Raw genomic sequence first — 16,772 nt, 5'->3', positions numbered from 1 at the left:
CATTGTGCGAACATCATAGTGTACTTACACAAATCTAGATGGTATAGCCTACTACACATTTAGACTATATGGTGCTATCTTATGGGCCCACCGCAGTATATGCGGCACGAGACTATAATCAATGAGAAAAATGAACAATGTCACACAATTCAAATAGTTAATAAACTTACTAGTAATTAAAAACATGCAATTTTAAATGAGTTGACATTTCCAGCTATCAAATTAGCAAAGATTTTTTTTTTTTTAAAGATAATATTCAATTCTGTTGAGCATATGGAGAGGTGGGCATGCTTACACATTAGGTAAAAACTGATGCAGCCTTTAGGAAAGCAAATCAGCATGGTGTATGGACAGGCTAAAGAAAGTTTCCATCTTTTAACCTAGTAATTCTACTTTTAGAAATTTATTCTAAAGAATAGTATAAAATGAGGATAAAGGTTTATATAAAAATGTGTTCTGTAATATTTGTTATAGCAAATTACAAGCAACCAAAAAGCCCAACATAGGGAGGTTTTAAAAGAAATACAAGTAATTCCAACAAAAATCATATTATATAGCTAACAAAAATCCTACTTCCTAAAAATAATGACACAGGAAGAAGTATTTGTGCCACAACTATAAATGGAAATATAAGGGTTAAACAGAACAAATAAAAAAGCATAAACTACCATCCCAATTATATTCAACACAAATACTAATGAAAAGATTGGAAGGCCATAACAATTAAAAGTGCTTATCTCTGTTATTATGATGTTAACAAAACTATTTTGTTTCTTATATTTTTCTCTATTTTCCATGTTTCCTATTTAGCATGGATTAATTGACAAGCTAAAAAAAAATCTTATTTAAAACAAAACATTCATCAGGTACAAAACAAAATTGACCAACTCTGCTCTTAGTCCTCTTTCTTCTTCCAACTTCCCTGTATATCAAAGAAAACACCACCAGTCTCCAAGTTAAAACAGCTTCAGTTATGGGTCAATATTTGATCCCTTCCTCATTATTCCAGGATCTGGCACATACCTTTACTTAAAAAAAATATAGAGACATAATCTTGAAAATTGGTCTTTAGGCCTGCGTAGCTACATACTGTAAAATTTATTTTGAGGCACTCTCTGGCTGACCTGTCATTCTGGATATGCACAGGAGTTTACAAAAACACACACACAGACACTTCTATCCAAAATAAAGTGTTTTAAAGTCCAAATTGCTCAAGACAGACTACTGATTAAGAATAGTCAAGAAAAAGCAGCTAAATTATAGAAAAAAAATGCTGGAGTTTCAGATCAATTTTTTTTTGGAAGATCTGGGTTTAGATCACCACTCTTGCCACTTACTAACATGTGACCTTGCACAAGTCACTTAATTTTTTTAAATCTCAATTTCTGCACCTGTAAAACAGGGATAATTTACTTATTGGAGTGTTTTGAGATTTGAATAATAAAGTTTCTCTGAAACTACTATATAACCTGTTAAAGCAATATCACATCTGCTTAGCTGACATGGGGATAAAACACTTAATAACTGAAAAATGAAAGATTCAAACAACAGTACTTTAAGAACTAAACAAATATTTTTAAATTGTGCTTTGTAAATTGACTCTAACGAAGAGTCACAGTCACACTGTCACAAAATAACAGATTACTGAGAGTTTCTTGCATTTGCACATAATTATTTTTTATTTATTATTTATATCCACATAAGACTGTCAGTTTCTCTGGTGAAAGTATAATATATTTTAAATGGCTGAAAAATACCATCTCCTTCCTCTCTAATGAAATTAACATATAAATTTCTTTTTCACTTAAAAAGTGGGAAAGGAAGAAGTGCTGGTAGACAATTCTCCGTGGGTCTCGGGTTTCTACACATCTTAGGAGTAGAGGCACTAGGCACTAAGAGCTTTTGTTACAGATTCTCTTTTCAAGGATTTTTGTAGTGAATGTCTTCCCCTGGGGCAAAGTTGGGTTTGGGTTCCTCAGCTATGATGCACAGCATTCACCTGGGCTGCTCCATGTCACTCCCATGAAATTTGAGGGTCAAGGGGAACCAATGTGAACAGGAAGCTCATGCTGCCTGCTGGGCCCTGAGTAATAAAGTCCTCTGTCTCTGACCCAGGAGTCTCAGCCAACATCCATGAAACTGAGGGAGGTTAACTTGTGAGCTTGTAAGTAGAGTGAAATCTCAGAGCCTTCACGGTCCTTTTTTTTTTTTTTTGTGAGGAAGATCAGCCCTGAGCTGACATCCATGCCAATCCTCCTCTTCTTGCTGAGGAAGACCAGCCCTGAGCTAACATCTACTGCCAATCCTCCTCTTTTTTTTCCCTTTTTTTCTCCCCACAGCCCCAGTAGATAGTTGTATGTCATAGTTGCACATCCTTCTAGTTGCTTATGTGGGACGCAGCCTCAGCATGGCCAGACAAGCGGTGCATCGGCACTCGCGCAGGATCCGAACCCGGGCCGCCAGCAGTGGAGTGCGCGCACTTGACCCCTAAGCCACAAGGCCGGCCCTTCACAGTTCTTGACAAAAGATCAACATCTACAAATACACCAGTCTCCATGTACTACTGATTTTCCAAAATATAGAAAATATTCTAATATAAAGAATATTATACAAGAAATAAAGGAATGAATGAGATGAATATAAAGATATTATAAAAGAAACCAGTAACAGGTGCTGTCTCTAAAGAGGGGGACAAAGGATCTGGAGTAAGAAAAAAATTTACTCTTTAATATAATATATGCAACATGTACATGTAACATAATATATATCCTTGCACAGTAGTCCCCCCTTATCTACAGCTTCAGTTACCTGTGGTCAACTGTGGTCCGAAATATTAAATGGAAAATTCCAGAAATAAACAATTCATAAGTTTTAAATTGCGCACAGTTCTGAGTAGCATGATAAAATCTCAGCCATCCCTTGCTGTCCTGCCCAGACGTGAATCATCCCTTTGTCCAGCATATCCCCATTGTATACGCACACTACCCACCCATTAGTCACTTAGTAGTTGTCTCCACTGTTGTGGTTTCACAGCGCTTGTGTTCAAGTACCCCTTGTTTTACCTAACAATGGCCCCAAAGTGCAAGAGTAGTCATGCTGGCAATTCGGATATGCCAAAGAGAAGTTATTGTTGTTAACCTCTTACTGTGCCTAATTTATAAATTAAACTGTATCATAGGGGCCGGCCCCGTGGCTTAGCGGTTAAGTGTGCGCGCTCGCTACTGGCGGCCCAGTTCGGATCCCGGGCACGCACCAACACACCGCTTCCCCGGCCATGCTGAGGCCGCATCCCACATACAGCAACTGGAAGGATGTGCACCTATGACATACAACTATCTACTGGGGCTTTGGGGAAAAAAAAGGAGGAGGATTGGCAATAGATGTTAGCTCAGAGCTGGTCTTCCTCAGCAAAAAGAGGAGGATTAGCACGGATGTTAGCTCAGGGCTGATCTTTCTCACAAAAAAAAACCCCAAACTTTATTATAGGTATATATGTACAGGAAGAAACAGTATATATAGCGTTTGGTACTATCTGAAGTTTCAAGCATCCACTAGGGGTCTTGGAATATATCCCCCAAGGATAAGGGGGGGACTACTGTATCCCTATTCTTTAATATATATAACATATATCATATTTTATATTTACTATAATATATATATATCCTTGAATACCGTTTGAATTTTTTGCCATGTATATGTGTTACATTTCAATTTTTAAAAACAAATAAAGTCTTTAGTCCTTTTCCTCTCTTACTATCACCACTCTTTTTCAGACATTTCAGGTCTGTGCACTACTCTAACAGTTTTCTAGCTGACCCTTCCCCAATCCAAATCATCCTGTCTAATGTCACCAAACTAATCTTAAAAATACTGTCCTTCTGGGGCCGGCCCCATGGCATAGTGGTTGAGTGCCGTGTACTCCACTTGGGTGGCCCAGGGTTCACAAGTTCAGATCCCAGGCACGGACCTACACCACTCATCAGCCATGCTGTAGCACTGACCCACATACAAAATAGAGGAAGACGGGCACAGATGTTGGCTCAAGGCTAATCTTCTTCAGCAAAAAACAACAACAAAAAAAACTGTCTTTCTGATGGTGGTTGTGATGTGAAAAAGGACCAATACCAAATAATAAGTGTCAATTTCATACTTTCTAAAAATCACATTTTTCACATTGACATCTTGGAAATTGGGGTATATTACTGGAATCTAATATTCCACAAATATCCTATGTGCAGAGAATCAGTATAGCAAAGTGGTTAAAAGCCCTGCACCTGAGCCACTTTTCTCATTTGTAAAATTGGGATAATAACAATCCATACTTCATAGGGTTGTTGTGAGGATTAAAAGAGAGAATCCATGTAAAGTGCTTGCTTAATATGCTGCCTGGCACATAATAAGTACTATATTAATGTTACATATCATTAGCTATTATTATTTTATTATTAGAAGTACTATGTGTCAGGCACTAAGCTTTTTACTCATTATGTAATTCTTACAACTTGCATGCAAGGTGAGTATTATTTCCAGAAAATAGAGATTTAAACAAGTTATAAAAACTTCTCAAGGTCACACCACTAATTAATGGCAGAACTCACATTAGATCTTGGGGCTAACGACTACAAAGGTCATGACCTTATTATTAGCTACTTGAATGGAACTATTTGATGATATCAGAGCTCTGGAAGAACAGATTAGATATAGGAAAACAAAGAATTTAATGAAGAAAAACCAGGTATGCATATATAGGGACACAGTTTAGAAATGAAAAGGTCTGCCTCCCTTGGCTCACAATGTTCCTGTTTAGAGAAAGAAGGATGCACATATATACTCTATTAATAAACAAGCTATTTACTGTTTTTTTTAACTGTTTCTTTAAAAAACCAAATCTTTTTTTTTAAAGCAGTAAATGCCCCTCTTCTGTTCCTACAGAAAACCTAAATATATACACATTAGCACAGCATTTGAGCAAGTTAATTTCAGTGTCTGAAGTTGACTTCTTCAAAATAGTAGAAAAAGGGCTCAGATAATTTGTGTATAAAACAAAAGAAGCAAGCAAAATAGTGACAGTAAATTGATAAATATTAGCCAGGCCATTTCTTTCAGCTGTCTAGAAGCAATTTTTTTCAACTGGCATAAACTGTTATTTACAGCAGGTTTGCACATGGCCATTTTCAAAGCTGCTCTGTTTTTTGATATCTTTAAGAACTTCACCTATTTTACATTTGTTATAATATCCATGTCAGATACTTTCAATAAAGGAATAAATAAGATATTAAAAGTTTGAATTTACATCTTTATATTATTTAATGGGCCATTTGAATTCAGTTTCACTTTGGAATAAAGAGCCATTGCAGGACCAATTGGTTTCAGAACTGGAAAAAAAACAACTTGGCTAGGCTGCACTGATTGGAAGCGTAAGCTCAGTGTTCTTCCCTTAGACCAGAGTCTAGTTTCTCATTAGACTGAAATGTCTATACTTCAATGAATTCCAATTGAATTCAGTGAACTCCAACTGAAAATTCAAGCAACTTTTTTTTTATATAAACAAGAACATAATCTGATAGGTAGCGCAGAATTAATAGTGGGTTTCAATTCTAGCTTATTCTGTTTTTCAGAGTGTTTCAGAAGGAGCCGAGATTTACAGCAGGCAAATAGTGGCAGTGTTTTCTTTGGATTCAAGTGACCTTGAGTGACTTTGTATTAAATACTTCAACATACCTTTTTTCATTGACTCCTCAAATATCTATGGTTAGATGTTATTATTTCCATTTTACTTTTAAAGAAACTTAGGCTCAGAAACAGTAACTTGCCCTACATCACACAATTAGTGACAGACATGGATTCTGAGTCCAGGCCTTTTGAATCTAAGTCCTCTGCTCTTTCTACTAGCCCTTTTCTTTTAACATCATTTGCAATACCAATACCAAAAGCTCAAAATGACAAAAATTAAAATTTTATATTCTTCCACTCACTCGACAATAGGATCTTTCATGCATTTTATTTTTAAATTTCTTCTGTTGTTCCAACGTTAACAGTATCCAACTCTGCTCACCTTTCAATTCTATCAGACATTTGCCCTATAAAAGGCCACATCTAGCCAGGGGAACTTAAAGGACAAGGAAGCTGTAAAACACAACTGACAGGATCACTAACTTAATTAGTCAGGACAGGACAAACGTCAAGCAACCAGATAGTCTTTTCCTTTATTAGCAACCAATTCAGCCGGGGAATATACCTTTTAGACTACCTTGAACATTTACAGATTAAATCCACAATATATGTGGGCACCTGCATAGGGTGACAACTCAAATGTGAAACATTTCCTAGCAAAGAAAATGTGATGCTGGCTCCCTCTGGACTTTCTTCCCATTATTTATCAATATCTACTCATTTATTACCTACAGCCTCCCCTACTACCAGCTTAAGCACAGGCCATTTCTTTCAGCTGTCTAGAAGCAAAGATATGCAGAGGAAACTAAAAGCTCCCCCAAAAGTCTTTGTCCACAATACACTCAGAGTAGGTATTTTTACGTTTAAAAAAATCCTTGATAGGGCTAGCCCCATGGTGTAGCGGTTAAGTGCTCATGCTCTGCTTCTGCTGACCTGGATTCAGATACCTGCGCGCACCGGGAGGCACCGCTTGTCAGGCCATGCTGTGGCTGCGTCCCATATAAAGTGGAGGAAAATGGGCACAGATGTTAGCCCAGGGCCAGTCTTCCTCAGCAAAAAGAGGATTGTCGTGGATGTTAGCTCAGGGCTGATCTTCCTCTCTCTCTCTCTCACTCTCACACACACACACACAAAATAAATAAATAAATCCTTGAGAAATCAGTTTTTCAATGCATTTCAGTTTAATAAAGTACATGATGGGTTAATAGTAATTGTGAAATCTATTTCAAGGATAATGATAATAAATACAAATGCTTATCCTGCATCAGATACTGTGCTACAAACTTTACAAATACTGTAACTCATTTCCTCCTCACAGCAACCCTACCATAGAGGCATTATCATCAGCCCGTTTTACAGATGGAAACGAAGGCTCAAAGAAGGGAGGAAAAAAGCTTTCCCTATCACACAGCTAAATAAATGAAAAGCCAAACATAAGTTTTCCTGACTTAAATACATGCCTAAAATTAAGTTTTGTTATATTTTCAAATATACATAGGAGGGCTTTTACAAATGTCCTCCATATAAAGCTCCATCATTAAAAACTAAAAATGTTAATTCAGATTAAAGAAATAGAAGTGATTTTTCCAGCACTATTAGAGAATTAACAACTAAAATTTGACCAAATTTATATTATAGAAAAGCTACATGAACAGCCCAGGTACTAAAGGAGCACTGCAAATTAAGATAACCATATTAATGGCAACAATATTAATGATTACTTTCAGCCATCTTGACCATAAATTAAACAAAGCATTCTTTAGATATCTAAAATCCAATAGGGCTACAAACAACACTCAAATGTCCTAAGGACAGGAATACTTCATAGAAATGAAACGTCCAAACATTATTGTAGTCACTAGGTTCAGTCTCATCTTCACCAATTACCATAATCTTGGGCAAGCTGCTCTGCTTCTCTGCACCTAGGTTTGCTCATCTATAAAATAACAGCAGTGCCTATCTTCAACTGTTAATGAGATAAAGTGTTTAGCATAGTATCATTATAAATACTCATGTGTTAGCCATTATTATTATTTTTGGAGCTTTAATTAAACAGTAACACTAGTTTCTCATTATCTTTTCTTCTTGTGCCCCTAAAATGCCAGTGAAGGAAAAAAAAAAAAAAAAGGCCAAACAATGGACCCCAATAATCTCAAAAACAGATGGGACCCTAAATAGTTAAGAGCTGATTGTAAGAGCAAACATTCATTTTCAAAAGTTTTAATGATTTTAAGAGCTTTTAGCCTGAAGAATTAACTGGTAAAACTGAAGCACAAATTTTTTAGTTGAACTGGAAAATCAAATAAACACAAACAAATGCTGTATAAACTTAAACTGCTTTGTTTTCTAGTCCCAAGGACTAACACTCAGATAAGCATATATTTGTTTAAAATTTAATAAACCTATGACCAGAAGGAGCCCAAGTAGCTATATTTTTAAAGCATCCGAGGTGATTCTTTTGATCAAGTTTGGGAATTACTGCTTTAGGGCATACAGTACCTATATCCTAGCTCACAGTTCATGGATTTTATGAATGATCTTCAAAATGCTAATGATTCCAAGAAGAAGAAATGCTAGATAATCTATTCCAACCCAGGATCTTTGGAAGTACTGTGGGATATTAAGGAATATTTAGTCACTGATAATAAGGAACTTCCTTCTCCACACCTCAAAATATTAAGGACATGTAGTACATATCACTATAAATGTAACCATCTGAACACAGCATGACATTATTTGTATTTTTCAAACCGTGTAATTATTTTTTCATGGTACTACCACACTATCCTCTTAGCAACAAAACTGCATTCTTTTGATTCAAGAATATTTCCTTTAAACATCAACTACTACTATTTTGTAATTGAGTTAACAAGTCTTTTTACCCTTTCTCTCCTCTTAGTGATTTATTCTTTACTTCCCCTTTCTGAACTTTCCCCTTCTCAGGTAGCCAAAGTTTTTTAAGTCTAACCTCATACAGGAGCTGAAACACTCACTGGATTTTAGTTACTATTTCCTGGACATTTTGCACCTTCGTTATGCTATTCTTAATTTTTTTTTTATAATTTTATTTATTTATATTTCCCCCAAAGCCCCAGAAGATAGTTGTATGTCATAGTTGCACATCGTTCTAGTTGCTGTATGTGGGATGCGGCCTCAGCATGGCCGGAGAAGCGGTACGTCGGTGGGCGCCAGGGATCCGAACCCGGGCCGCCAGCAGCAGAGCGCACGCACTTAACCGCTAAGCCACGGGGCGGCCCTGTTAAGCTATTCTTGATGTGAAGAGGACTAAAAATTGTGTGCAGTATTCCGTTTGCATTATAAACTGGTTAAGATAAGCATAAAATTATGTTCTGCTATATTTCTAATAGTCTACTGACTATTTCTAAATATTCTACTATGTCTTGATTTTACTAAACCAATGTTAATAATGACAAGATCACTTTTCTGGGTTGCAAATCATGGCTCAGAACCCTAACTTAAAAGGAAAATTTCCAAATTTTCCCCCCAAATGCATACTTTTACTACCCTGATAAAATTAAACTTTTTCCACTAAGCATCATAGCTACGTAATTCTGCAGTTTAATCTCAAACAGCTGCTTTTCTTCATAGATTTGTCAGGTATTTCTACAAATAGGTAGGTTCTGCACCCTTTCACCTTTGAAATTATCAAATAAAGTTGCCTACTATACTGATCCCCAAAGAAACTAACGCTTCCTTATGCAGAAAAATGTCATTTTATGCTTTCATTTTGTTTCTTATCTTTATGTCAATTGGCTGTCCGTGACAATTTTTAAAAAAAATTATGCCTCACCTCGCTCAAAAAAGGGTGTAACAAAATATTTCTCCCAATCCCATGGTAACTCAACATTAAACAGTCATTAGAGGCAGTGGCCTAAACCATGAACATGAGAAACATCCCAGAGTGCTCTTTTCTCTCTCACTTACTCTATCTCAATTTAGTCAGTCACCAAGTCCTACCCCTAAACAACTTTTAAATTCTGTTTTTCCTGCTACTCCATTTTTCTTGCTACTATCCCCAGTTCAGACTCTTCTCATTTCTCTCCTAGATTACTGCAGTAACCTTCTTCTTCTGCCTTCGAGTCTCATCTTTCTCCACAGCCCCAGAGATTTTGTCCTAAAATTACAATCGGGAGAGGGCGAGGTGGTAGTGCTGGGAACCAATCTGATTATGCTACTCATCTACTTAAGACTGTTCACTGCCTACAGAATAAAACTTAAACTCTGATATGACATGCCAAGGCCTTTGTGACTTTTTCCAGCCTCATCTTCCACAACTGGTTATTCCTTGTCCATCCTGCTATGCTCTCACACTTCACTGTCCTGTACATACAGCTACCTATGTCACACTATACCTCCCTCTCATCCATCATGACCAAAGTTAACTTCCTCCTCTTACCCCTCCAAAGCCCCTGAACTGCTCTTTTCCCTAAGCAAAGTGAAATCAGTTCCCTAGTCTCTGCTCACGTTGGCACATCCTTCTATTATTATAGCACTTATTAAATCTTCACCATACATACCAATTTCCCTCAGTAAACTTGAGCAACTTCAGAAAGGTAGGTTAAAAACAAAAAATAATCTTTTCTCATGTTGTCCTTTCCACCAAGACTACCCTCTCCCCAATCCATCTGACCCCATCCCCAATCTGTCAGTAGTGCCTCCAGGAAAAATCTTATACCGCCTTCAAACCAAACTGGATGACCTTATTCATATCTCTAACACTGTATTTTTACACTGTATGATATTTACCTTAATCTGAAGTTCCTCTTACATGAGACTATCAACTCCACAAGAACAGGGATTGTCTAAATCTGTTTCTTATCTGTAATATGGGGGAGTAATAGTACCAACCTCATAAATGAGATTTAGAATGTAAATATTTTACACAGTGCTTGGCGCATAGAAAGTAGTCACCAAATGTTACCTATTATTATTATCCACATTGCTACTTGGAGCCAGGCAGTGCATGACCCACAGTAGGACCTCAAATGTTTACTGAAAGACTAAACTCTACAAATTGGAATATTCCCATTTCACAACTGAAGAAACTAAGTGAGAAAAATAACAGCCCAAAGTCATAAAGCCAGAAAAGGTAGTGATGAAGCCACCATCAGAACTCAGGTCGAACTCTAAAGCCCTGATCTCCTTCTACACTACTACGCACTCTCTACTTGTCTTCTGCTGAGAACTGACTCAACCTCTCTATTTTACTGCTAGGAAAAAAAGGCTTGCTTCCAGTAAATGCCCTGTTGTTATAATCGTCATTTCTGGAATCTGCATTTTTAAGTTAACTTGAGCGAGTATTTCAACCTGAGATTCAATTTCCTTGCCTAAAAGAGGAGATGTACGTACTTGGATCTCAAAAGACCATCCAAGCTCTAAAATCCTCCTGGATGCAGCATGTGTGGTGGTGGTCTTTCAGAGTTAGTTTGATACGATTATTCACCGAATTTTCCGACATGCAAAGCACAACCGCAGGAAATGAAACACTGTGGTCACCTCTCTCTCGGCCCAAGGAAACGCTCGTTAAGCTTTCACCAAGCAAGCCAGAGCCTCCAGTCCCAGAGATCTCTCCAGGACGCTGCAACCTGACAGTAATAAGGTCACTAAGGCTTGAGATGCAAGGTGCCTCCTTCGCCGGCGAGGATTTTGGAAACAGACCTGGCCGACCCAGGACAGGCTACGTTCCGCGCTAGAGCGAAACGGCAAAAGACAGACAACCGAGCGGCCCCTCCTTCATCCTCTCCTTGACCAAATTAGGAGCAAATTCCCAGTCCTGTGGGGGAGGCCACGCACCCGCGCAGCTAGATCTGCCGACCCTCCCTCGGAGCTCCTCGCTCTCGGTGGAGCTGCAGCGGGCGCTCTGGGGACAGGGCGAAGGCCGCAGTGTCCTTGCCACCGCCTGCAGGCCCGGCCAGTGCCCAGGGCTCTCGTGTGCCCACAACAAAAGCAGGCACAGAGAGAGGGAGAAGGGCGGCGGCAGCGCCTGGGCTCAATTCGAGCCTCCTTACCCAGGGGGCGGTGAGGTCGACCGCCCGGGCCCGGAGCGCCGCGGAGAGGAACATGGCGGGCCAAACTGCGGGCCTTTACCGGCGCCGCCAGGCGAGAATCCCGAGCGAGCCTGGGACGCACGGCGTGCGCGCTCTCGACCCCAGGCCTAGCGCGTCCTGGGCGGCGCGCCGCTCCGTGCGCCGAGGCAGCGGGGGCGCGCGGGGGCTGCTGGGGCCCAGTGGGCGGAGACTTCCCGGGGAGAGAGGCGGGACGAGGACCAGCTAGGGCCCTAAAAGGCCGGCTCCCGCGGGTCGCGGCTGGGGTCCCAGCCTTGAAAGGAAGCGTCCCCCAGTGGCACCTTAGGCTCCTGGGTACTGAAACGCCGGCCTGGATTTATGGGGTGAGCTTCCCTCCTGGAGAACCTTATCAGGATTTAACCACCTGTTTTTTTTATTGTGGTTACTTTTTAAAAATAATTCCGTTGCAACCCCCTATAAATCATATTTTACAGATTATAGACTTGAAGATACAGAGGGTTGCCACCCAGTGAGCCAGGCATAGACACCAAATACTTTGGTTCTCATTCTTTTGCTTTAGAGATGTGCGCCGACATATTTAGGGGTGAAATAATATATCTGGTATTTGCTTCACAATAATGGAGAATGGGAGATATAAATGAAACAAGATTGGCCATGGGTGGTGCCTGTTAAAGCTGCGTTCTCATTACTATTCTCGGTATTTTTGTACATGTTAGAAATTTTCCATAACAAAACAAAACAAAAAAGCCACTTCCTTCGTGATGTTTGGTCATCTTTGGAAATTCCAACAAGTATGTATTCAGTAACGACTATAATATGCACAGCACTGTTTCCTGCTGTGGAGAGTTTACCAGGCACTTAATGCCTCTTGATTTTTCCCTTCACTGCCTTCTTTTCTTGTGTGTCATGTCCTGTACCCACCCCCTTCCTTTTGCCCATTTTCTTTGCTATAATAAACTTGTGAATGATTTCTGGAACTTTCACAGCAGCACAGGGACTTTTTAAATTTATCTCTTGTTAATTTAAAAACTCTAAAATATTCCGTTGCAACTCCTTATGAATCATGTTTTACAAGTTATGGAATTCAAGTCACAGAGGGCTGCCAGCCAGTGAGCTAGGAATAGACACTAAATGCCTTGGTTCTCATTCGTTTGCTTTATCCTTTATATAGTGTGCTTCTCCCATATTGGCTTCAGTATTTTCCCTTAAAAGGGAAAAATATTCTGGGCCTCAATGTTGATTTAAATTATTTATTATAAAATTATCTAAATATATATACATCCAACACTGTTATACACATAACACTGTTCTTATAGTACTTATACAACTAAAAGCAAAACACATCACAAATTAAATATATACAAACTGACTGATATGGCATGGATTCTTTGCATCTGGTATGCATGCTTCTACTGGATTCTACTAGGGCCTTCTCTGAGCTCTTAGTCTAGATTAGTCCTCATGGTACTTTCCCTAAATACGCCTGCCTCCGCTTTCATTACCACATTTACCACTGGATTATAACCTCCATAAGTGCAGAAACCTGCCCTTCCCAACTTGTTCTGTTCAACAACTTGCACTGTACCTGGCATATGGAAGGCATTCAATATTTGTTTTTTTTTTTTTTAAAGATTTTATTTATTTATTTTTTTCCCCAAAGCCCCAGTAGATAGTTGTATGTCATAGCTGCACATCCCTCTAGTTGCTGTATGTGGGACGAGGCCTTAGCATGGCCGGAGAAGCGGTGCGTCGGCGCACGCCCGGGATCCGAACCCGGGCTGCCAGCAGCGGAGCGCATGCACTTAACCGCTAAGCCACAGGGCCGGCCCCAATAGTTGTTGATTGAATGAAAATCTTGCACATGGTGAAAATATTTGGCCTCTCTGAAAAGGCTATCGCTGGTTGGATTTATGCTTATATGCATGTGTATCAGTGAGAGGGCTTTTCAATACAAGTTAATGGAGACCTAAGTAAAGTAGATTAAACAGTATTGGGTTCAGTATCTCACATGCAAAGAATTCCAGAGCTAGAGCAGTTCCAAGATTAGATAATTCAGTTACTCAAGGATGTCCTTAAAAACTTGAGTACTTTCTCTCTTTCTACTCCACCATACTTAGCTGTGACTCCTATTACGGTCAAAAGATGGCTGCAGCAGCTCTAAGTATATACGCAGATGACAACATTCCAAGAAAGAAAAAGAACTCTTACCTTTCAGGGGTCACAGATGTTCCTCCAGCAGATTTCTTTGTCTCATTGGCATGCCTGTCATGGTAGTTAAGAGAACAGCCTCCAGAATCAGACTTGGTCCAGATCCTATCTCTACTGCTTTCTAGCTGTGTGACTTTAGGCAAGTTATTCTCTCCAGTCTTCTGTTTAGTAATAGTACCCTCCTCATAGCTTTATTATGGGAATGAAATGAGTTAACGCTTGTAAAGTTCTTTTAAAAGTACCTAGCAGGGGGCCGGACCGGTGGCGAAAGCGGTTAAGTGATCAAGCTCTGCTGCGGCTGCCCAGGGTTCGCTGGTTCGGATCCCGGGCACGCACTGATGCACCACTTGTCGAGCCATGCTGTGGCAGCGTCCCATATGAAGTAGAGGAGAATGGGCACAGATGTTAACCCAGGGCCAGTCTTCCTCAGCGAAAAAAAAAGAGGAGGATTGGCATTAGATGTTAGCTCAGGGCTGGTCTTCCTCACAGACACACAAAAAAGTACCTAGCATAGGGTAAGTGCTCAGTAAATGTTAACCTGTGGTCTTCCGTAGTAGAGTACCATCTCTTGGAATTCATAATCCGTGGAGAAGGTGTATATCTCGTTGGTGTCTAACAGTAAACAAGCACTTAGCAGGTGTTCCTAATTTCTGTTCCCTAGGAGCAGAACCAAAGAGTGCAAAGAGTAATGTTTAAAATATTAAGGATCAGGGCTAAGGGAGCATCTAGCCTGTTAACACTTTCTCGAAGATGATACAGAAAGTAAAATTCTTTTAGTTCAACAGTCATTCAACTCCTAGTAAATGTGACACCACTCTATTCACCAATCCAAAAGATTTGTTAATGTCCAGCATGACTTTGGCTTACCTTTGACCCAAATAATTCTCAAGTGAAAACATCAGGATTAATATCTCTCACACTTGGTAATGTGAGTTCATTTCTAGAGCCACCCCACTTATAAAGTAACCTAATGCACAATCAACTATTCTTCCCAGAGTTCTTAGGATAGAATTGTGGGGGCTTTTTGAAAAATCTCTGTTCTTCCTCCCATTCTCAAAGCCATTGTTTCTGGGCATAGACCAACAAGGACATCAGTGATTTCAAATGTTAGTGACCTAACCCTATATAGGCTTCGTTGAAATTGGCTCGATTACATACATGTGATGAACATTATGGCTGCCTGGTTAGGTATGTTCCACTATTCTAAGTTAGTGCTACTACCATAAGCTCCAGGAAGTTGGCCCTAACTATAGTGACCAACCCTTTAATTAAAGAGTACATGTGTTTGGGGGTGGGGGATGGGGGTCGGGGTCTAGGGGATCTAGAATAAAGTCAGGAGAAATGACCAAATGTGGGAACTTTGGCTCTGCCATTCCCGTGATTTCTTCTCCATTTAAACCATCACAAGTAGGGACTATTGAATTCATGGTATAATGAAAACCATGAGCTTTGTAATCAGAGAAACTTGGATTTGAATTCTGACCTCATCGTTTACTAGATTCTGTGAAGATTTGTTCTCAATTTCTGAAAGTATAATTAGATCAGTAAATCATTCAGTTTATGGAAAATGATTAATGTGGTTCTGGCACGCAGTTCTTCCCAGTATCTAACAAGGTGGGCTGCTCCATCTGTGGAATGCTTTCATCAGGTATTCCAAATTATAATAGTCTCCTGGGTCACATCCTACTTATTAAAGCAGCCTCAGGCAGATCACGGTGTGCTCTGCCTCTGCCATGCCCGATTTAACAATTCTGACCCGCTTGCCTCACCAGATTTTCTAATGAATAACGTGAAATGCAGGCCCAGTCCTGCTTTGAGGGAAGAAGAAGAACTAAGAGCCAGTTGTTGTCAAGTCAAAACTCAAAGCAAGGAAAAAAAGGGATAAAGTTACTGCTAGATGAGTAAAAGAGAGTTTTAGAGACAGAGGGGAAAAAAAGTACTTCAAGCAGGAAATTTGAGGAATCAACGAAGGGTGATCTGGTCACAGTGGCACACTGAAGTTAGACTTGTTTCATGCTCATTCACACTGAGGTGAGGAGGGATGTAAGGATAGTGAATGACTTCTTCAGGAGCCTTCCAAATTCTTCTCAAGTTAGTTTTGGATATGTGGGACCAAAAGGGGAAATGAAAATCAAAACAGCCAGTAACTTAACTATACAGACTTTAAGAACAGACTGTTTAAAAAAATAATAAGCCATTATCAGATTCAGGTCACTTGTAACTTCCCTAATGTATGACTGAATCCTAGTGGCTTCCATGGCTCAAGTGAAACTTTCTCTCGGAATTTGATCAATGCTTCCCTATCAAGTAGTCAAAGTAATTAAGCAACAATGAATATAATTTTTGCCTAACAGATTGACAGAATTTTACATTTGTTAATTGCTGGTATTGGTACTGTGTGGAGCAGCCATCTCTCATCCAGTGATGGTAGTAATGTAAATGAGATCAGCCTCCCCAGAGAGTAATTTGGCAGTATGTATTCAATTTCTTAATATGCAAACCCTTTTACCCAGCAATTTTATTTCTGTGAATTTATCCTAAGGAAATAACTGGAAAAGTCTACAAAGCTGCTTGTACAGATAGGTTCATCACAGTGTTATTCATAATACTGAAATCCTGGAAGCCATGTAAATGATCATCATCAATAGGGTGTTGATTAAACAAATTATAGTACAACCATACGATGGCATGTTGCTCTGAAGATTTAGAAATAATAATGAAGATCGGTATTTATCATACTGGAAAGATGCCCATGATATGTCGTTTAATTTTTTAAATTTTACAAAACATCATGTATAACATGAACACACTTTTTGTATGTGCATAGAAAAAAATATGGAAAGA

The 16,772-nt window shown here is 39.3% G+C and overlaps 1 protein-coding gene across 1 annotated transcript in view; it reads right to left on the bottom strand.

Moving 5' to 3' along the window:
- NDUFV2 (NADH:ubiquinone oxidoreductase core subunit V2) overlaps nt 1-11,805 on the bottom strand; it is a 30,604-nt gene extending 18,799 nt beyond the window's left edge. The window contains exon 1 of the mRNA XM_058556701.1: nt 11,703-11,805. Within this exon, the coding sequence (XP_058412684.1) occupies nt 11,703-11,756 (54 nt within the window). The 5' untranslated portion in view covers nt 11,757-11,805. The remainder of the gene's footprint in view (nt 1-11,702) is intronic.
- Between the last annotated feature and the right edge of the window lie 4,967 nt (nt 11,806-16,772).

Source organism: Diceros bicornis, chromosome 16 (assembly GCF_020826845.1).
Source record: "Diceros bicornis minor isolate mBicDic1 chromosome 16, mDicBic1.mat.cur, whole genome shotgun sequence".
NCBI lineage: Eukaryota > Metazoa > Chordata > Mammalia > Perissodactyla > Rhinocerotidae > Diceros > Diceros bicornis.
This window is presented reverse-complemented; position numbering and strand designations above follow the sequence as displayed.